Source organism: Mustelus asterias, chromosome 1 (assembly GCF_964213995.1).
Source record: "Mustelus asterias chromosome 1, sMusAst1.hap1.1, whole genome shotgun sequence".
Taxonomy (NCBI): domain Eukaryota; kingdom Metazoa; phylum Chordata; class Chondrichthyes; order Carcharhiniformes; family Triakidae; genus Mustelus; species Mustelus asterias.
In genome coordinates, this window is record NC_135801.1 from 103,203,458 (window position 1) to 103,225,475 (window position 22,018).

The 22,018-nt window shown below is 43.2% G+C and overlaps 1 protein-coding gene across 1 annotated transcript in view; it reads left to right on the plus strand.

The window, feature by feature from the left end:
- The first annotated feature begins 345 nt into the window (after positions 1-345).
- dthd1 (death domain containing 1) overlaps positions 346-22,018 on the plus strand; it is an 82,128-nt gene continuing 60,455 nt past the window's right edge. Inside the window, exons 1-4 of the mRNA XM_078225019.1 lie at positions 346-637; positions 11,356-12,051; positions 13,348-13,406; positions 17,333-17,370. Of these exons, the coding sequence (XP_078081145.1) occupies positions 346-637; positions 11,356-12,051; positions 13,348-13,406; positions 17,333-17,370 (1,085 nt within the window). The remainder of the gene's footprint in view (positions 638-11,355; positions 12,052-13,347; positions 13,407-17,332; positions 17,371-22,018) is intronic.

Consider the following 22,018-nt stretch of genomic DNA (forward strand, 5'->3'; position numbering starts at 1 on the left):
TGTATTAATATTGGAATACTAACAAGTTTACCTTTTTGTTCTCTATGAAAGAAAGTATATCTCTTTCCAACTCTGCTGTTTTGCTTTACAGAGCCGACAAAGCCCAGCATCAAGAGCCAAACTTAAAGTGTCCCACCTTCCAGTCACCTTGGTAACATTTATCTGCAGGAAGTAGAGCACAACAGTCAACATCAAGAAAGAGAACCATTCAGAGGCACTTCAGTCAGTGAGTGTCACACAGTATTTCATAATTGATCAAAGTTACAGTTGTTACATGTTTTTGCAAGGCCCTCTTTTAGAAAGTGTCAACGATTCTCAGATCCTCAGTACCAATAACTGTGAAGAATGGAGGAGGCCCAGCTTGAAAACGTACACCAGCCAGGCAATATTCCCAATTCAGTTGGAGCAATTCGGCAAAAAAATCACATCCTCAAGTCTTTGCTTCAGGAAAGGGGGAAACTTTGTGAGAATGACGAACGGAGTATTAAAGAGAATCTCGATGCAGTTTTGTTCCTAAGCAAACAGATTAGCACTGAATTGCTGGAAAAACTCAAGAGTGCTAAAGAGATACTGCAAACAACCACCGAAATAGTCACTGCTCTATGTGAACTGTACCGAGCAAATACGAACAGCAGAGGTAAGAACAAAACTATAAAATAGAACAAGTTTGTAAAAACAAATAGAATCACTCTTTTTTTTTGCTTACTCTTTTGTTTGCAAATGGGCTATCACATTACGTACAAAACCTTCACCCAGTTCCTCAAACTTAAAGTTAAAGTTTATTTATTAGTCACAAGTAGGCTTACATTCACACTGCAATGAAGTTACTGTGAAAATCTGGCACCTGTTCGGGTACATTGAGGGAGAATTTAGCTTGGCCAATTCACCTAACCCGCACATCTTTGGACTGTGGGAGGAAACCGGAGCACCCAGAGGAAACCCACGCAGACATGGGGAGAATGTGCAAACTCCACACAGACAGTGACCCAAGCCAGGAATCAAACCTGGGTCCCTGGCACTGTGAGGCAGCAGTGCTAACCACTGTGCCACTGTGCCGCCCCTTGCAGTATGGTGGCACAGTGATAACTTAAAAGAAGATAATAATAATACACAGTAAGCATAATAAGAACTTCTGTTCTTATTAAAATTATCTTATTGTAATTTTCAAATTCAAAGCATGAAAATGATTTTCCCACAGTTTGGCATCTCCCATCTTTAATAATTATTGTATTGGTACCGTTCTGACGTGAGGCAATTATGGTGTTTCACTGCTAGTGGGTTTCTTTTCAGGGTAGATTTCATTCCCGGACAGAACAAAAAAAGTTGGGAATCTCGGCAGGTCAGGTAGCATCCGTGAAGAGAAACAGAGTTAACGACCGGAATTTTACCGTTCCACCCACCACTGGAATCTTAGAGGGCGAGGGGCAGATCATGGAAAGGTCCGTTGACCTCAGGCAGATTTTACGGTTTTGGGACGAGTGAGGCCGTAAAATCCTGCCCATAGTTTCAGGCCAATGAACTTTCACCCGAACTGTTCTGATGAAAAGAGTTCTAATGAAAGGTCATTGATCTGATACATTTACAATGTTTCCCCGCAAACACTGCCTGACCTGCCGAGTTTTTTTCCAGCTTTTTTTTCTTGGTTCAGATTTTCAACATCCGCAGTGTTTGGCCTCTCTAGTCTGGGGTCCCTGATTGTTTACCTGACCAATTGGCTGCTCCTCAAGTATCCCACGTCTATGATGAGAAAAGTTCACACTATTTTCCTGTCTTAGGACATTTGTACTGCCTGAATGTATTTCCTTCAGTGACCTTTGGGCTACACTTGCAGATCTTCCATCGTCTCCACGTTATCTTGCATTATGCAGACCATGAAGAGGAAAAGAGGGATATGTGTGCACAGAGATTTATTGCTTTAAGTTTCTATTTGCACATGTACTTGTGTCATAAATGCACATACTTCTTGTAGTGGAGGAGGTAAATGAGCTACTTTGTTGACTAGTCGATTCCAAGATAGCCCCACTTTGGCAGTGGAAGATTGTAACCAGTTAGACATTAGTTGCCAAACCTGGTAATCCGATACCTGAGCAAGGCAGGTTTTCATTTTTCTGGGGTGCTGTGGCCAAGCAGTTTCATTGAAGTGCCAGGAGACATGAGCTTGCCACTGGAGTTTAGGATTCTTCAACCTGGACCCCAGATAGCCAATGCTGTCATAAATGTTCATGACTGAACAAGCAGTAGGAAGCTTACTAATGCCCTGTACTGGCAAATTATTTCAATTTAAGAACATAAGAACATAAGAAATAGGAGCAGGAATAGGCCATCTAGCCCCTCGAGCCTGCCCCGCCATTCAATAAGATCATGGCTGATCTGACGTGGATCAGTACCACTTACCCGCCTGATCCCCATAACCCTTAATTCCCTTACCGATCAGGAATCCATCCATCCGCGCTTTAAACATATTCAGCGAGGTAGCCTCCACCACCTCAGTGGGCAGAGAATTCCAGAGATTCACCACCCTCTGGGAGAAGAAGTTCCTCCTCAACTCTGTCTTAAACCGACCCCCCTTTATTTTGAGGCTGTGTCCTCTAGTTTTAACTTCCTTACTAAGTGGAAAGAATCTCTCCGCCTCCACCCTATCCAGCCCCCGCATTATCTTATAAGTCTCCATAAGATCCCCCCTCATCCTTCTAAACTCCAACGAGTACAAACCCAATCTCCTCAGCCTCTCCTCATAATCCAAACCCCTCATCTCCGGTATCAACCTGGTGAACCTTCTCTGCACTCCCTCCAATGCCAATATATCCTTCCTCATATAAGGGGACCAATACTGCACACAGTATTCCAGCTGCGGCCTCACCAATGCCCTGTACAGGTGCATCAAGACATCCCTGCTTTTATATTCTATCCCCTTCGCTGTTTAAACATCAGCAGTGCACCTATGCACATCTAGGGGATACCTGGCTCTCACTAACTGACATCTAACTTTTTTGAATTTAGATAAGTGAGTAATCAGGACAATTGGGGGCAGCACGGTGGCACAGTGGTTAGCACTGCTGCCTCACAGCGCCAGGGACCTAGGTTCAATTCCCAGCTTGGGTGACTATCTGTGTGGGGTCTGCACGTTCTCCCCATGTCTGCGAGGGTTTCCTTCGGGTGCTCTGGTTTCCTCCCACAGTCCGAAAGATGTGCTGGTTAGGTGCATTGGCCATGCCAAATTCTCCCTCCATGTACCCAAACAGGCCCGGAGTGTGAACTAGGGGATTTTTACAATAACTTCATTGCAGTGTTAATGTAAGCCTACTTGTGACACTAATAAATAAATTTTAAACTGAAATATACTCATCGAGATTTTGTTTTGAAGACTCTTATACATCAGCGCTATGGCGATGTTGGGAAATGCTGCAGGTAACTTGCACATGGGAAGGTGTCACAGCAAAATTGTGATAAATTACCAAATAAATTGTTTTTGTGATGTTGGTTGAAGAAGAGGCTGACGAGCACATTAATAGAACATTCCTTTTCTTTGAATAATGCTGTAAGAACATATATGAACACTTGAAAGGGTTGTTGGCGTTTTGAATTCACATCTCAGCACCTCTGGCAATGCAGTACTCCCTCAGTATCAGCCAAGATTGTGCACTCAAGACCTGCAGCGGGTCTTGAACCGACACCTTTCTCATTCAGATGTGCGATGCTGCAATTAAACCAAGCTGGCACATACGTGGCATCCCACAATGGATAATATGGAATTTACTCCAGGCATCTGAGATAATGGCCTGAAGTTTCTTGCCTCATACTTATGCAAAGATTGCACTGAAATTTGAGCAGAATTCTGCGCCAACCCTGCCTGTGGAGACTTATGCTTAAATTCCCTGCAGTGTTAATTTATCGATTGCAACCTGAGTGTCACCAGTTTTTGATCATTTGTATTTCACTTGTAGATACTTGTTAAGCATTTTTAAAAATTGTATATACCCTTCAGAAAATCAGAAAATAGGCCTTTATCTTTAGTCCTGCATGGAGACACAACAAAGCATATATCTGTCCAGAAGCAACAGCAAGCAGGTTCAGATAATTTTAATGTCTCAGACTTATTTGTAGACAGTTTGTTGACTTCCCACCCAAAGCAGCCTGGTCATTAAAATCATGCCAGCATTAATGTACGTGGATGTGCCAGAATGGTTGGGGAGAGGTTTGGAAATGTCTTTGTTGGGGAGGGGGTAACTCTGGATCAGGAGAGGCCTAGGTTTCCTTGCACAATCTGCGGCAGCACTTCTGGTCCCCTCACCTATAAGGAGACTGAAATAAAAGTTACCTTACTGGACTTCTGAAGTTGTACAGCTTGGCTTTCATGGACCAGTGTTTACAGCCCCTCCTGGCTGGTGGGAACATTACTGTCCCGCCAAACTGAATGGGGATTTAAATGGTTCGCCACATCTGCTTTGGGGGTGGGAGAGTGATGGGTAACGCCATGGAGGGGCCATAAAATCCTGGCCATGCATTAATTTCAACTGAATTAAACCACTCACATTAAAAAGCCAGAGCCTGAATTATTCAGCATTATCTTCTGAAGTTGGCAGCTCTGAAGTTTCACTGTTCATCTATTTTGGCTGGGAAATTTCACAAGACACCTCCCACTCTGAGGAATTTCCCAGCCTTTGCATTGCTGTACGAGGGTTTTCTCCCTGTGAGTACCCCCTGCCAATGAGCCCCATTCTCAGAGCCTCTTGTCTCCCTCCTGCGCCTCTTCCTGCTTCATGATTGTGTAGAAAAGGGAAGTACCCGTCGCGAAGGACATTCCAGCTGCTTAGTCTTCCTGAATGTGTGTGGAGGGCAGGACAGCAGTGACAGAAAACCTTCCGATAACAAGAGATATTGTGAGCGTAGTCAAAGAGAAAAAGAAAGCTAATATGTCCACTTATTTCCAAGTGGGAATAAATCCTGTCTCAAAGAATCCTCTCCAATAATTTCCCTACCACTGATGTAAGGCTCACCGGCCTGCAATTATCTGGATGATTCTTGCTACCCTTCTTAAACAAAGGAACAACATTGGCTATTCTCTAATCCTCTGCGACCTCCCCTGTAGCCAGTGAGGATACAAAGATTTCTCTCAAGGCCTAAGCAACTTCCTCCCTTGCCTCTCTCAGTATTTTGGGGTATATCCCATCAGGCCCTGGGGCTTGTCTACCTTAATGTTTCTCAAGAACCCCAATGCCTCCTCCTTTTTGATATCAACATGACTCAAACTATCTACACACCCTTTCACAGACTCATCATCCACTAAATCCTTCTCTTTGGAGAATACTGACGCAAAGTATTAATTTAATACCTCACGCATTTCCTCTGGCTCCATGCATAGATTCCCTCCCCTGTACTTGAATGGGCCAACCCTCTCCCTGGCTAGGGGGCTGGGAACACATGAAGCATGTGTGGAATACAAGGAAAGTAGAAAGAAACTTAAGCAAGAAGTAAGGAGGGCTAAAAGGGGTCACAAAAAAGCTTTGGCCAGCAGGATTAAGGAAAATCCCAAAGCATTTCGTACATATATAAAGAGCAAGAGGGTAGCCAGGGAGAGGGTTGGCCCATTCAAGTACAGGGGAGGGAATCTATGCATGGAGCCAGAGGAAATGCGTGAGGTATTAAATTAATACTTTGCGTCAGTATTCTCCAAAGAGAAGGATTTAGTGGATGATGAGTCTGTGAAAGGGTGTGTAGATAGTTTGAGTCATGTTGATATCAAAAAGGAGGAGGCATTGGGGTTCTTGAGAAACATTAAGGTAGACAAGCCCCAGGGCCTGATGGGATATACCCCAAAATACTGAGAGAGGCAAGGGAGGAAGTTGCTTAGGCCTTGAGAGAAATCTTTGTATCCTCACTGGCTACAGGGGAGGTCGCAGAGGATTAGAGAATAGCCAATGTTGTTCCTTTGTTTAAGAAGGGTAGCAAGAATCATCCAGATAATTGCAGGCCGGTGAGCCTTACATCAGTGGTAGGGAAATTATTGGAGAGGATTCTTTGAGACAGGATTTATTCCCACTTGGAAATAAGTGGACATATTAGCAAGAGGCAACATGGTTTTGTGAAGGGGAGGTCATATCTCACTAACTTGATCAAGTTTTTCGAGGAAGTGACGAAGATGATTGATGAGGTTAGGGTAGTGGATGTTGTCCACATGGACTTCAGTATGGCCTTTGACAAGGTCCCTCATGGCAGACTGGTGCAGAAGGCGAAGTTGCATGGGATCAGAGGTGAGCTGGCAAGGTGGATATAAAACTGGCTCGGTCAAAGAAATTCGGCACACATGGAGCAGTTGAACCAGGAGCGCTCCTCGTCACAATGGATGTCTCGGCACTCTACACCAGCATCCCCCACAATGATGGCATTGCTGCAACTGCCTCAGTGCTCAGCGCCGACAACTGCCAGTTTCCAGATGCAATTTTACAACTCATACGCTTCATCCTGGACCACAATGTCTTCACCTTCAACGACCAGTTCTTCATCCAGACACATGGAACAGCCATGGGGACCAAATTCGCACCTCAATATGCCAACATCTTCATGCACAGGTTCGAACAAGACTTCTTCACCACACAGGACATTCAACCGATGCTATACACTAGATACATCGATGACATTTTCTTCCTTTGGACTCATGGTGAACAATCACTGAAACAACTATATGATGACATCAACAAGTTCCATCCCACCATCAGACTCACCATGGACTCCTTTCCGGAATCAGTTGCATTCTTGGACACACGCATCTCCATTGAGGACGGTCACCTCAGCACCTCACTGTACCGCAAGCCTATGGATAACCTCACGATGCTCCACTTCTCCAGCTTCCACCCTAAACATGTTAAAGAAGCCATCCCCTACGGACAAGCCCTCCGTATACACAGGATCTGCTTGGATGAGGAGGATCGCAAGAGACACCTCCAGACACTGAAAGATGCCCTCATAAGAACAGGAAATGGCGCTCGACTCATCGATCGACAGTTCTGACACGCCACAGTGAAAAACCGCACCAACCTCCTCAGAAGACAAACATGGGGCATGGTGGGCAGTGTACCCTTCGTTGTCCAATACTTCCCCGGAGCGGAGAAGCTGCGGCATCTCCTCTGGAGCCTTCAACATGTCATTGATGAAGACGAACATCTCACCAAGGCCATCCACACACCCCCACTTCTTGTCTTCAAACAACTGCACAACCTCAAACAGACCATTGTCCGCAGCAAACTACCCAGCCTTCAGGAGAACAGTGACCACGACACCACACAACCCTGCCACAGCAACCTCTGCAAGACGTGCCGGATCATCGACACAGATGCCATCATTTCACATGAGAACACCATCCACCAGGTACATGGTACATACTCTTGCAACTTGGCCAACGTTGTCGACCTGATACGCTGCAGGAAAGGATGTCCCGAGGCATGGTACATCGGGGAAACCATGCAGACACTGCGACAACGGATGAATGAACACCGCTTGACAATCACCAGGCAAGACTGTTCTCTTCCTGGAGCACTTCAGCGGTCACGGGCATTCGGCCTCTGATATTCGGGTAAGCGTTCTCCAAGGCGGCCTTCACGACACACGATGGCGCAGAGTCGCTGAGCAGAAACTGATAGCCAAGTTCCGCACACATGAGGACAGCCTCAACCGGGATATTGGGTTCATGTCACACTATCTGTAATCCCCACAGCTTGCCTGGACTTGCAGAATTTCACTGGCTGTCCTGTCTGGAGACAATACACATCTCTTTGACCTGTCTTGGTGTTCTCTCCACTCACATTGTTTGTACCTTTAAGACTTGATTAGCTGTAAGTATTCGCATTCCAACCATTATTCTGTAAATTGAGTTTGTGTCTTTATATGCCCTGTTTGTGAACAGAATTCCCACTCACCTGAAGAAGGAACTTAAGGCTCCGAAAGCTTGTGGCTTTTGCTACCAAATAAACCTGTTGGACTTTAACCTGGTGTTGTTAAACTTCTTACTCGGTCAAAGAAGACAGAGGGTAGCAGTGGAAGGGTGCATTTCTGAATGGAGGGCTGTGACAAGTGGCATTCCTCAGGGATCAGTGCTGGGACCTTTGCTGTTTGTAATATATTTAAATGATTTGGAGGAAAATGTAACTGGTTTGATTAGTAAGTTTGCGGACGACAAAAAGGTTGCTGGATTTGCGGATAGTGATTAGGACCATCAGAGGATACAGCAGGATATAGATCGGTTGGAGACTTGGGCGGAGAGATGGCAGATGGAGTTTAATCCGGACAAATGTGAGGTAATGCATTTTGGAAGGTCTAATACAGATAGGAAATATACTGTAAATGGCAGAACGCTTAAGAGTATTGATAGGCAGAGGGATTTGGGTGTATAGGTACACAGGTCACTGAAAGTGGCAATGCAGGTGGAGAAGGTAGTCAAGAAGACAAACAGCATGCTTGCCTTCATCGACCGGGGCATTGAGTTTAAAAATTGGCAAGTCATGTTGCAGCTTTATAGAGTCTTAGTCAGGCCGCACTTGGAATATAGTGTTCAATTCTGGTCACCACACTACCAGAAGGATGTGGAGGCTTTGGAGAGAGTACAGAAAAGATTTACCAGGATGTTGCCTGGTATGGAGGGCATTAGCTATGAGGAGAGGTCGGAGAAACTTGGTTTGTTCTCACTGGAAAGATGGAGGTTAAGGGGCGACCTGATAGAAGTCTACAAGATTGTGAGAGACATGGACAGAATGGACAGTCAGAAGCTTTTGCGCAGGGTGCAAGAGTCAATTACTAGGGGCAGAGGTGTAAGGTGCAAAGGGCAAAGTTTAAAGGAGACATTCGAGGCAGGATTTTTAAACAGTGGGTGCCTGAAACTAGCTGCCGGGGGAGGTGGTGGAAGCGGATACGATAGTGACTTTTAAGGGGCATCTTGACAAATACATGAATAGGATGGGAATAGAGGGATATGGTCCCCAGAAGGGTAGGGGGTTTTAGTTAAGTTGGGCAGCATGATCGGTGCAGGCTTGGAGGGCCGAAGGGCCTGTTCCTGTGCTGTAATTTTCTTTGTTCTTTGTCCTGAGACTGTATCAATTTATATTACATAGAATTACATCATGTTTACAATGCAGAAACAGGACCAACAGATTAGTGTCAGTGTGTAATATTGTCCTACCTTACTACAACTAACCCTATCAGCAAATCTTCTATTCCGAGTAAAGAAGTTTCACCTGAGCATCTTCTGTTAATCTTAGTGTTGGTCTCAGTGAGAATAATTTTTTAAATTGCAAAGGATATTGCTGCCAAATTTCAGGTGCACTGTTATCAGATGATCTTGAGCCTTGTTGCACTGAAAGAGATAAGCCCGTGCATTAATTACATGAATGCAGGTCTTTAACCCCAGGGTGAAGTAATGAGAAAGGAGATATTATAGTGTACTGATCTTGGAAGCATGCACACTACTGAGGAAGTTTGCATGTATCAATATTTTGGCATTAATCATTAATGCCAACTTGTCCAAAAGTCTTGTCCTTCAGCTGTTGATTGTTTAAGTCAAACAGGTATCTGGCTCAGCCATAACATTAGGGAGTGTTCATGCAACCATGGCAACTTACTCATATGCCTGTAAACAGCCTGATAACATAATCCTCACTGGCAGGACATAGCTGACTCACAAACAATCTTATGTAATCCACTGCAAATATATAAATAGAATAGGACTGAGCAAATTGCACTACACAGCATTGGCCTAACAAAGCCTGACACCTATATCCCTTCTTTGATCCCTCATTGGTGACTAACAGATGGTTATAACAGGGCCTTCCAGGGGGAACAACTCACTCTTTCATGCCATGCAACCAACAATAACCATTATTCAAATTACAGATTTCTACTCATAATTGGCATAGTTTGTTTTTCGTCTTTTCTGTTTTAATCTAACAGTAAGGAAGAAAATCTTTTGCCATCAATGAAGTACATTTGAAATGCAAGTGTCATGTACTTTTCATTCAGTTGCATTCAGGGAGCTCCCACAAATAACAATGCGATAATGACTAGGTTGTGGGGGGATTGGAGGGAAGGCGTTTCTCCGACCTCACCATGCCTGGCGGAGATTGTGCCAATCCCAGAAAATAGTGTGCGGGCCTAAAAACAGTTTGCAGTCATCATGGTACTTTTGTAATGGCACAAACCAGATCGTGCCCAGAATAGTATGAGGCCGATCAGCATATTTAAAGTAGCATTGAAATATACATAGTCTGTTCGATGCCAGATTCTCCCAGCTCCAGGGATCTTCCAACATTCGGGATGACATGAGACTGACAATAATCACTACTGGTCTCCACTAGCAGAGGCCTTGCGCGATAGCCGTGATGGAGGGCTCGGAGATCTTTGAAGTCCCTGGGTGGCTGGGAACATGGTTGGGCAGAACTGACAATATGCCAGGGTCAGTGCCAAGGGATGGGACTTGAGAGAGGGTGGGGCCTAAGTGGGGGCTATAATGGGGAGGCTATGTCGGGGGAATATGATGATGGTGGGAAGTTGTGCAGGGGTGGAGCAGGAAGGGGGCCATGTTGGGAGTCTCTCCCTGGAGATCACATGGTCTGGAATGGGGGGGTGGGGGTGAGATAATAGGTTGTGATGAACAAAGCATCGTAGCTGTGAGGGACAGCTCGGTGGATAGGATATTAGGATGTAGATAGGCTGGAAAATTGGGCGGGGATCCTGGATTCAGGATTCAATCCTGGACCGGGGAGCAGCGCGGGCTTGGAGGGCCGAAGGGCCTGTTCCTGTGCTGTATTGTTCTTTGTTCTTGTTTGAGGGCGGCATGTCAGGGCTCATGATGGGGGATTCATTGGCAGGGCTCCGATGCCGCAGTGCTGGGGCTCCCTGTTGGGGAGGGGTGGGGGAAACATGCAGCTGATGATGGGGGATGGTTCCGATGTTCATGACGGGAGGGAAGGGGGTCTCCCAGTGCAATGTGAGATCAGAGCGACCTTCCAAAATGGTCCCCGAGCGCTTTGCAGCTGAGCTCAACCATCATTTTTAGGTCGTTTCTCCCACCCCGTCCCCATCAGAACAGACGGGAAGCTCACCATTCTCCCAAAAAAATGCCTTATGTGTGGAACGATTGCAGTCCTGACTGTGCCTGATGGAGCAGTGCAGATCACTCCAGTATTCTCACTGCTATGACACTTAGGCAAGAAATTACCTCAGAACTGATCTTAGTCCATCACAACTCCAGTGAGGTTACTGTGGCAGAGGAGGAACAGTCCAATGGAAATTGACGGTCTGTTTTCTTATTCTGGGAAACTAATAGTAATTGTCTGATTAATTCTTGCTTTTTCAATTATCTTTTCACAGTGAGTGCTGCTCATTTCAATTACCTGGAAAGGACTAATAATTTTCTTAACCGTATTATCGCACATTTCAAAAGTGCAGAAAACAGCCTGTATAATATCAACTGCCATACAGGTGAGGACGTACAAACTGCCTGCACCTCAGGACAAAGTCAGGGATTATCCAACTCAGAACTTATCCAGCAAAATGGCAATGCAGGAGGAGAGGAGAGCAAGGAAGTTGAAGGAAGCCTTCAAATGCTTCCCAGTAATTTGGAAAATAATCAGCTGATGGTTGAAGTTAAGAATTGTAACTTGGGAAGGGAAAAAGGCAGCAGTCTTCAAGTCTCCAGCGGCAGCAATTTTCGACCAGTTCAAGATGAAGGAGATGAGAAAGAAATCAAAGGCGATCATTTTCAGGCAGCAGACGTGTGCTATGGTAGCCAAAAGGGAGTGAAGAACCAGCCTGGAATTCAGTCGCCAGTTGAAATGAAAGATCAGCGAGGATCAATAAAGGAGGTGAATCACAGTACTGAAGATAAGGGCACTGATGAAATTTTTAAATCTGGGTCTGTAGGTAATAAATCTGGAAGTAAGGAAATTCGTCTCACTGCTGTGTCAGAAACCAGTCAAGCCGATGAAAAAATATTGAACAAATTAAATGATCAAAATGAGATTACTGAATGTCCAGCTGAAACTGTGAAAACCGAAGACCCAAGAGGTTGGTCTCAAAGAGAGTAAGCATTGTTCCATCCAGTTCAATTACATTTCCTTGGCACTATAGAATAAATGAATGTTTCTCGATGCTAAAGAGGCCCGCATAGCCTTTGGCTTGTCTATGTTCCTATAAAAATGAATACCATTTACTATTTCATTGAAGATTTCCGCACTTTCATTTAATTAAGATGGGGATGAAATCTCAAAATGAAATTTACTGTTAAAAGCTCAAGGCACATGAAGTTTCTTTAAGTCGTTCTCTATATTGTTCATTTTTTAGTAAGTAATTGTAGCTTCCGACAAACTCTCTAAAATCCATCTATCGAATAGGCCAGTTTCCCCAGTGCAGTTGATTGCTCTGCCTGCACATTGAGCCTCTGACTCAAACTACACTGAATGCTGGGGAAGCAGTGATGTTCACTGTGCCCAGCATTGCGATTGGTGTAAATTCAGAAATAGCATCACATGCCATCACTTCCAAACTTGAGTCTGCCTGTCCACAAATAGCTCACAAACTATAACAGGCAGAGGAGACGATGGCCCAGTGTCATTGTTGCTAGACTATTAATCTAGAAACTCAGGTAATGTTCTTGGGACCCAGGTTCGAATCCTGCCACGGCAGGTGGTGGAATTTGAATTTAATAAAAAATATCTGGAATTAAGAATCTACTGATGACCACGAAACCATTGTCGATTGTCAGAAAAACCCATCTGGCTCACTAATGTCCTTTAGGGAAGGAAATCTGCCATCCTTACCTGGTCTGGCCTACATGTGACTCCAGAGCCACAGCAATGTGATTGACTCTCAACTGCCTTTGGGCAACTAGGGATGGGCAATAAATGCTGGCCAGCCAGCGACGCCCATGTCCCACAGATGAATAAAAAAAAGAGATGGAAAAAAGAGCAGCCGTAATGCTTGTTCTCACCTGCCTGAAATTTCAAAGAAATTCAACCTTAAAATCTCTTTCCAGAATCTTTTTAACTCCAGTATCATTCTAACATGAAAGGCACACCTGACACACCATGTGCTAACTTTGTGATAACAGTGGGAGCACTTTGGATTCTGAGTTAGAATAGGTTCAAGTCCTATGCCACGGACTTGTGTACGAAATCGAGTCTGACATTACGGCACTGAGAGAATGCGGCACTGTCAAAGATGAAATTACAGAGAGATGCAAACATTACAGAGTAGTAATAATGGGGGACTGTAATTTTCCTGAATGTAGACTGGGATAATGATAGTGTAAAGGGTGAAGAGGGCCAAACGTTCTGAGATTATGTCCAAGAAAATGTTCCACAGCAGTACGTGTCCAGACCAACAACAAGGATGCACTGTTGGACCTGGTTCTTGGAAATGAGGTAAGCCAGGTAGATCAATAGTCAGTAGGGGGACATTTAGGAGACAGTAATCATTGTACTGTAAAGCTTTGGATGATGATAGAAAATGATAATAGACAGTTCAGGTTAGAAATCGACTTCAATGGGACAACAAAGGATCTGGGCCAGCGAGATTGGAATGAAAGGTTGACAAAAAAACTATAGCTGAGCAAAGACCTACCTTCAAAATAGGAATGGTCCAGAAATAGTCAAGGTATATTCCCTTAAAGGGAAAGGTAGGGCAAACAAATCCAGAGCTCCATGGATGAAAAAGGAGACAAAAATTAAGGTAAGGAAGAAAAAGTGTACTTACAATAAGTGTCAGGTGGAAAATACAATTGAGAAACAAGAGGAATAGAGAAGTTCAGAGGGAAGGTGAAAAAGCACATTAGAGAAGTGAAGTGGGATTATGAGAAAAGGCTGGCAGCCAATAGAAAGGGGAATCCCAAAGTCTTCTATCTGCATATAAATAGTAAAAGGGTGGTAAAAGGAGTAGGGCTGATTAGAGACCTAAAAGGGAATTTAAACATGGAGGCTGAAGTATTAATTGAATTCTTTGCATCCGTCTTTACCAAGGACATAGATGCTACCGAGCCCATGGCAACAGATGAGGAAACTCTGTCCAAAGAAGGGTTCAAAATTGATGACAAGGATGTCTTGAATAGACTGTCTGTACTTAAAGTTGACAAGGCACCAGTACTGGATGAGATGCATCCAAGGATATTGAAGGAAGTGAGAGTGGAAATTGCAGGAGCGGCGGCCATTATTTTCCAGTCTTTTCTAGATTTAAGGGAGATGCCAGAGGACTGGAGGGTTGCAAATGTTATGCCCTTGTTCAAAAAGGGTTATGAGGATAGCCCCAGCAATTACAGACCTGAGAGTTTAGCATCAATGGTGGACAAGTTTCTGGAAACAATTATTTGAGATAGAATTAGTAGTCACGTGGAAAAATTATGGGTTGATTAGAAAGTGCCAGCATCGATGTCTAAAGAGGAAATCATGTTTACCTTTCTTGCTGGAGTTTTCTGAGGTAGTAACAAAAAGAGTTGATGAGAATAGTGCTGTTGATGTGGTGTACATGGACTTTCAGAAGGCATTCGATACAGTGCCATGCAACAGAATTGTGAGAAAAGTTAGAGCTCATGAATAAAAGAGACAGTCACAATGTGGATATAAAATTGGCTGAATAATAGGAAGCAGAGAGTAATAGTAAATGAATACTTTTGGGTTGGAGGACGGTTTGTAATGGTGTTCCCTAGGAGTTGGGATCCTTGCTTTTCCTGATATATATTAATCAAGATCTTGCAGGGCACAATTTCAAGGTTTGGGGTGTGGAATGGACTGCCTGCAGTGATAGTGGAGTCAGACACTTTAGGAACATTTAAGCGGTTATTGGATAGGCACATGGAGCACACCAGGATGATAGGGAGTGGGATAGCTTGATCTTGGTTTCAGATAAAGCTCGGCACAACATCATGGGCCGAGGGGCCTGTTCTGTGCTGTACTGTTCTATGTTCTATGTTCTATGTTTGCAGATGATATAAAATTTGGAAGCATTGTAAACTGTGAATAGGAAATGTTGAACTTCAAAAGGGCATAGGAAAGTTGGTGGAGTGGGCAGATAGGTGGCAGATGAAGTTCAATTTGGAGAAGTGTGAGGCGATGCATTTTGGTAGGAAGAACATGGAAAGGCAACAAAAAAGGGGTAAAATTCAGGAGCAGAGGGACCTGGGTGCATATATATATATATAGATCATTGAAGGTGGCATCACAGGTAGAGAGAGCAATTAATAACACTTATAGTATTCTGGGCTTTATTAAAATGGGCATTGACCATAAGAGCAAGGAAGATACACTGAACCTATACAAGACACTAGTTAGTCCTCAACTGAATATTGTATAGAGTTTTGGGTGCCACATTACAGGAAGGATGTGAATGCATTGGAGAGAGTACAGAAGAGGTTTACAAGAATGGTTCCAGGGACGAGAAACTTCAGCTATGAGGATAGATTGGAGAGATTGGGACTGTTCTCTTTGGAGAAGACAAGGCTAAGAGGAGATTTGAAAGAGTCGTTTAAAATCATGAGGGGGCTGGGCAGAGTAGATAGAGAGAAACTGTTCCTGTTTGTAAAAGGATCAAGAATGAGAGGGTACAGATTTAAAGTGAATTGCAAAAGAAGTGTGTGGAATGTGATGTGAGAAAGAACTTTTTCACACAGCAAGTTGTTCAGATCTGAAATGTTGTGTGTGGAACTGCAGTGGAAGCAGGTTCACTCAAGGCATTCAAGAGGGCATTAGATGATTATTTGAATAGAAACAACATGAAGGGGTATAGGGAAAAGGCAGATAAATGGTACTAAGTTATAATGCTTGTTTGGAGAGCCGGTACAGAATCTGTGTGATTCTGGGTAATGAGGAAATGGCAACAAAATCAAACAAATATTTTGGGTGAGATTCACTGTATAAGAGACAAATTATATACGTAAAGGAAGGAGTGACAATGGAGCCTATAAGAATGAAGAACGTTAAGTAATTAATATCAGCAGAGAAAAAAACGTGAGAAATCATTGAAACCCTACAGTACAGAAAGAGGCCATTCGGCCCATCAAGTCTGCACTGACCACAATCCCACCCAGATCCTACCCCCATATCCCTACATATTTTACCCACTAATCCCTCTAACCTACGCATCTCAGGACACTAAGGGGCAATTTTAGCATGGCCAATCAACCTAACCCACACATCTTTGAGCTGCGGGAGGAAACCGGAGCACCCGGAGGAAACCCACATAGACGCGGGGAGAATGTTCAAACTCCACACAGACAGTGACCCAAGCCGGGAATTGAACCCAGGTGCCTGGAGCTGTGAAGCAGCAGTGCTAACCACTGTGCTACCGTGCCACCCTTATAGAAACTAGGACTAGACTCTGACAAATCCCCAGAACCTGATGGCCTACATCCTAGGGTGCTAAAAGTGCTAGCTGCAATGATAGTGATGGACTTCTTGGGAATTTCCTCAGTTTCCGAGGTTCTAGAACAATCCCAATGGATTGGAAGTTAGTAAATGTAACACTGCTGTATAAGAAAGGAGGAATAGAGAAAACATGAAACTACAGGCTCTACGAATTACAGTTTTTCTGACATCGTTGGTGGAAATGTGCTGGAATCTATTATTAAGTAATTCTTAACAAAGTATTTTTAAAAATCATAGTATATTCAAGCTATTATGAAATGGGAAATTGGGTTTGACAAATCTGTTAACAGTTTTCTGAGCATGTAACTAATAGGGTAGAATAGAGTGCCATATAAAAGGTTAATATGCAAGATACGGATCATGGAGTTGGGGTGAATACATTAGCATGGATAAAGGACAGGAGCGATAAACGGAGCATTTTAATTTGGCAGGTTGTGACTCGAAGAGTGCCACAAAGATCAGTCCTGGGACCATTGAAATAATGTTCTATAAATATATTTATAAGATATAGAACACCCAAACAAAGCATGACATATGGTGTGGCCTTCTGCATGTACCAAGGAAATGATGAGCTTTTCATCAATTCTGCAAGGCATGTGGCACAAAAGGCTATTGGTAATGACCGTGCACTAGAGCAAAGGCTGATGTCGCTAAACTGAGCCATGCACTGGACCAAACTGACCATATACAATGGTACATTCAAGCTATAAGAATGACCATCTGGTATCCTACCAGAAACATTCATGAGGTGACTGACAAACCTGAAAATGACGATGATTTGCTTGATAAGACAAAGAGCGGTGAGCAAATGTTTCACACTATCAATCATGTGGAAAATATAAATGTTCACAGACCTTCTAGAGTGTATACCAAATTTCAAATTAACTGTTTTAAGAAAGTTGGTAACTCTTTGTTATTTGCCAAGATTGTCACAGGGCAAGTGCCAACCTGCTAACATTCTGAATTCTAAAAGGTAAGTATTCCATAGATGTGTAAGGCCATGCTGAAATGTCCTCCTGTGAAACTTTTGGTGCACAATGGTTCACTAATTCAATGTGCAGGATCCATAGACCTGTACAATCAATCCTCCTGGGTGTAACAGAGGTTCTACATCATAGAAACAAAAGGCCCAGCGATTGCAAGTCTACTGGCATGTCATAACCTCAGTCGTAATAGTCCATTAAACCAGTTAGATTCACCCCTGTCACTTCAGTTCATGATCTAACACTTAAGTAACTATGATGTTAAACACACTTGACAGTTTCAAGAGAGCTGAATCATTACATTTGCAGGAGAATGCAAGTCTATCAATTGATCTAGTACATTTTGTGCAACCCAAATACTAGCAGTTACAAGAAGAAACGCTGAAAGATTCGATACTATAGAACCTATGGAAAATCATCATTGAGGGATGGTCTGGGTCAGTTCTACATGTCCATGAACATGTGAGAACATTTTGGCCTTATCTGGTTGAGCTAGGTATCTCCTGAGGAGTCATCTGTAAAGGCAGGCAGGGCATCATACCAGAATCTTCGTGAGCTGGTATTCTTCAACAACTTCATCATTCATACATGGACATAAATCAGACAAGAAGACTCGAAAGTGAAACAGCCAAAGTCCCAGATGCAACCAGGAACAACATCCAAGAATGAAAATCCCACAGATCACTGTGAGCAATTAAAGAAACCTCCAGATACGATCATTGTTATAAACAATGTATGATTTTTAAGTTGAATATATCTATGTATTTGTGGTGTTAAGAAAGATAGAATAGTTTCAGTTTCATTTAGGTTATGAGCCTTGGTGCCTGGAAGTCTGGATAGACTCCTGGCTAAAAGGTCAGGTCTTTCGGGTTTATTCATATATACATTTTTGATGAGATTTTACAACCCTTGAAGTTAAAGGGATGGGTTAAAAAATTTAGTGATTGTGGGGAGAAAGCACAAAGTAGAAAAAAAATGTTCCTGTTGCCCGGGGACAGTTGTCACATGACACTGACACATAACAAGAGACATAAAAAGGAAGAGAGATCAGTGTGTGTCAGAGAGAAAGAACATGATTTTTATCTTCTCTGATAAGAAAGACGACAAGGCTCTAGGGGACAGTAGTTGACTGAATACTCAGTTATGGAACTCACCAAAATGATCAGTTTTGCAGAGGTGTTACTGGAGAACTGAATTTAGGGAACTCATTAATTTGCTCTGTACTTAAAGAAACAGTGAGTTTGGGGTGCAGTTTGAGTGTCTCGGGGAAAGATGAAAGTTGAGTGAAAAGCACCAAGTGACACTTCAGGAATTCACTGGAAGAAAACTTGAGGGGCGGCATGGTGGCACAGTGGTTAGCACTGCTGTCTCAAAGTGCCAGGAACCTGGGTTCGATTCCCAGCTTGGGTCACTGTCAGTATGGAGTTTGCACATTCTCCCCGTGTCTGCATGGGTTTCCTCAGGGTGCTCCGGTTTCCTCCCACAGTCCAAAGATGTGCGGGTTAGGTGGATTGGCCATGCTAAATTGCCCCTTCGTGTCAGGGGGGACTAGCTAGGGTAAACGCATGGGGTTATGGGGATGGGGCCTGGATGGGATTGTGGTCAGTGCAGACTCGATGGGCTGAATGGCCTCCTTCTGCACTGTAGGATTCTGAGATTCTGTGAAAATTATTTGCCATTGTGCCAGTCCCAAGTGAAAACCCTTTGTGTCATGCTAGTGCTAACTCTTCACTGATTTATGAGTAAAGGAAATGCTGGGGTAAAGGAATACTGGGTGTTTGATGTGTCTTCTTGTGTTTGTATTGAGACCTTTCCAACCTTTTGTCTGGTGTATTATAGTTCAGTTTTCTTCTATATTTTAAAATAGAATATTTTATTCTTTGTATTGAAATTCACCAGCTAATCCCAGTGAATCTGTTCAGTAACTTCTCTTAAAAAAAAGTTAGGATTTATCAAGCCAAGTTATACTCTGGGGTCTGAATTGTCCAGTATTAATATCAACTGGGATCACAGCAGTTACCAGACCAAGATCTGGGAATACCAACAGATTACCTTTATGCCTTAGAGACTCATAGACTTATCAGTTCTATGCACTTTTGTAATGGTAACTAAATATGAACATAAATTGTAAATAGTTATACTTCTTTTGAAGGGCAGGAGAGGGACTTTTGAAAAGAAAGGTCTTAATTTTTCTTTAAGGTATATCAATATGGTATCATGAGAAGGAAAATGTGTTATGTGATCCAGTCTTAGTTTCTGTTGTGGGGTTCTGTGGAGGCTAGGTGTCACCAAAACATTAGCCAATACAAGACTCGTGAAAGCCAATGTCCTGGTTAAAGACACATCTTTATTAACCAATGATCGAAGGGAAAGATAACATTGGTTAGGCTCTCTAGAAGAGAAGGCTCTGAGCTTTTCAATGTAACTCTGAGGTTATAATGCACTGATCAATCAATTATACATTTTTCATATGAAATTCTCCCGCCTTTCATTAGTTGTGAACCAATTATCATCAATACAAATCAATCATTGATAATGCCCATCATATGCTTCAGCCAATTGCATTTTACCCTCTGACTTAATGATATTTCATTGGTCTGTAGAATCCGGATGCTTCCTCCCCCTATTGCTGATGCTTCTTCCTCGATTGCCCAGCAACTCTCGCGCTTAGCTACAAAGGTCAAAGTTAAGGTTCCCACCAACTCTTGCTTACGTCGATGGCTGAACCAGACAGATGTACATTCTCACATCTGAAGAGACCAGCCTTATCTAGATAGTGTGAAAACCCTATTCATAAGTAGCCCTGAGAATCTTACTGCTAGCAACTTTCGCTGATAAGAACTTGCACATTCTATAGTTTCATTGTTTCCAAAGAATGTGGTTCTGTCTGTTAAGGCTCTTTCCCATCATCCCTTGCAGCAGCCTGCCTTTGGCTAAAGTGTACAGTTACATTTTAAAAATACAGTTAATACATTTTAAAATACCAAAATACATGTTTAAATCAGAAATACTTGTTCAAATCCCATTCTTATGTGCCTTTATGCAGGCAGTTCCCCTGTTAAACTGTTAGCCATTTCACTTTGTGTCAGTGGTTTGATTAGTGCCTTAAATCCCTAATTATTTAAAATTTCTCTAACCGACTAGGATTTTCTCTCCAACAGTTTCACTTTTGCTTTGAGCAGAGTGCACAACACAGCTCTGATGCCTTTACGCTTTATACCGATGTATAATTGTTCTCAAGCATTTAGTCTTAATAAATGAACGCACAATGTGTTTATCCAATCATTTATGAGCGATTGGTGCCTTGTGTCTTGTACAGTAAATAAGCCCAATGTATTATATCATTATATCATGACAGTTCCTGCTTTGTTGAGGCCCCAATGGTTAGCTCTGAAAACCAGCCTTGAAAATCAGTCAATAATCTTCTGATGCACCAGTCCTGCTCCTCGGTAATCGATGGAGCATTTGTTTGTTCCTCTTTCCTGTGTTTAGTAAGGTGCTATACAAATGTTTAGAATCCTAGAATCCCCACAGTGCAGAAGGAGGCCATTCAGCCCATCAGGTCTGCACCAACCACAATCCCACCTAGACCATATTCCCATAACCCCATATATTTACCCTGCTAATCCCCTGACACTAGGGTTAATTTATCACGGCCAATCAACCTAACCCGCCTATCTTTGGAGTGTGGGAGGAAACTGTGCACCCAGAGGAAACCCACCCAGACACAGGGAGAACGTGCAAATTCCACACAGACAATGACCCAGGTCTCTGGCGCTGTGAGGCAGCAGTGCTAACCACTGTGCCACATATTTTGATCCTGAGTGGCTACCTAAAGGATAGGAATGAAGATGAAATGGAGGAATAACTGGAAGACAACATGAGCTGATGTGACTGCCTCAATAAAAAAAAAGTGCTTAACAACAGGAGAACGATTACTCACTGGCTGCTAACTATAGGAAATAGTAAGAAATTCACAACACCAAGTTAAAGTCCAACAGGTTTAATTGGTAGCATGAGCTTTCAGAGCGCTGCTCCTTCATCAGATTGACCTGATAAAGATGTAAGGATGTAAATGGAAAGTGGGAGGCCTTCAAAGGAGAAATTTTGAGAGTGCAGAGTTTGTATGTTCCTGTCAGGATTACAGGCAAAGTAAATAGGAATAAGGAACCTTGGTTCTCGAGGGAGATTGTAACACTGATTAAGAGGAAGAGAGAGTTGTATGAAATGTACAGGCAGCAAGGAACACATCAGATGCTCGAGGAGTATAAAAAGTGCAAGAAGCTACTTAAGAGGGAAATCAGGAGGGCTAAAAGAAGACATGAGGTTGCTTTGGCAGACAGAGCGAAGGAAAATCCAAAGAGCTTCTATAGGTATGTTAGGAGCAAAAGGATAGTGAGGGATAAAATTGGTCCTCTTGAAGACCAGAGTGGTAGACTGTGTATGGAACCAAAAGAGATGGGGGAGATACTAAATGGTTTTTTTGCATCCGTATTTACTGAGGAAACGGGCATGGAGTCTACGGAAATAGGGCAAACTGGTAGGGAGGCCATGGAACCTTTACAGATTAAAGGGGAGGAGGTGCTCGCTGTCTTGAGGCAAATCAGAGTGGATAAATCCCCAGGACCGGACAGGGTA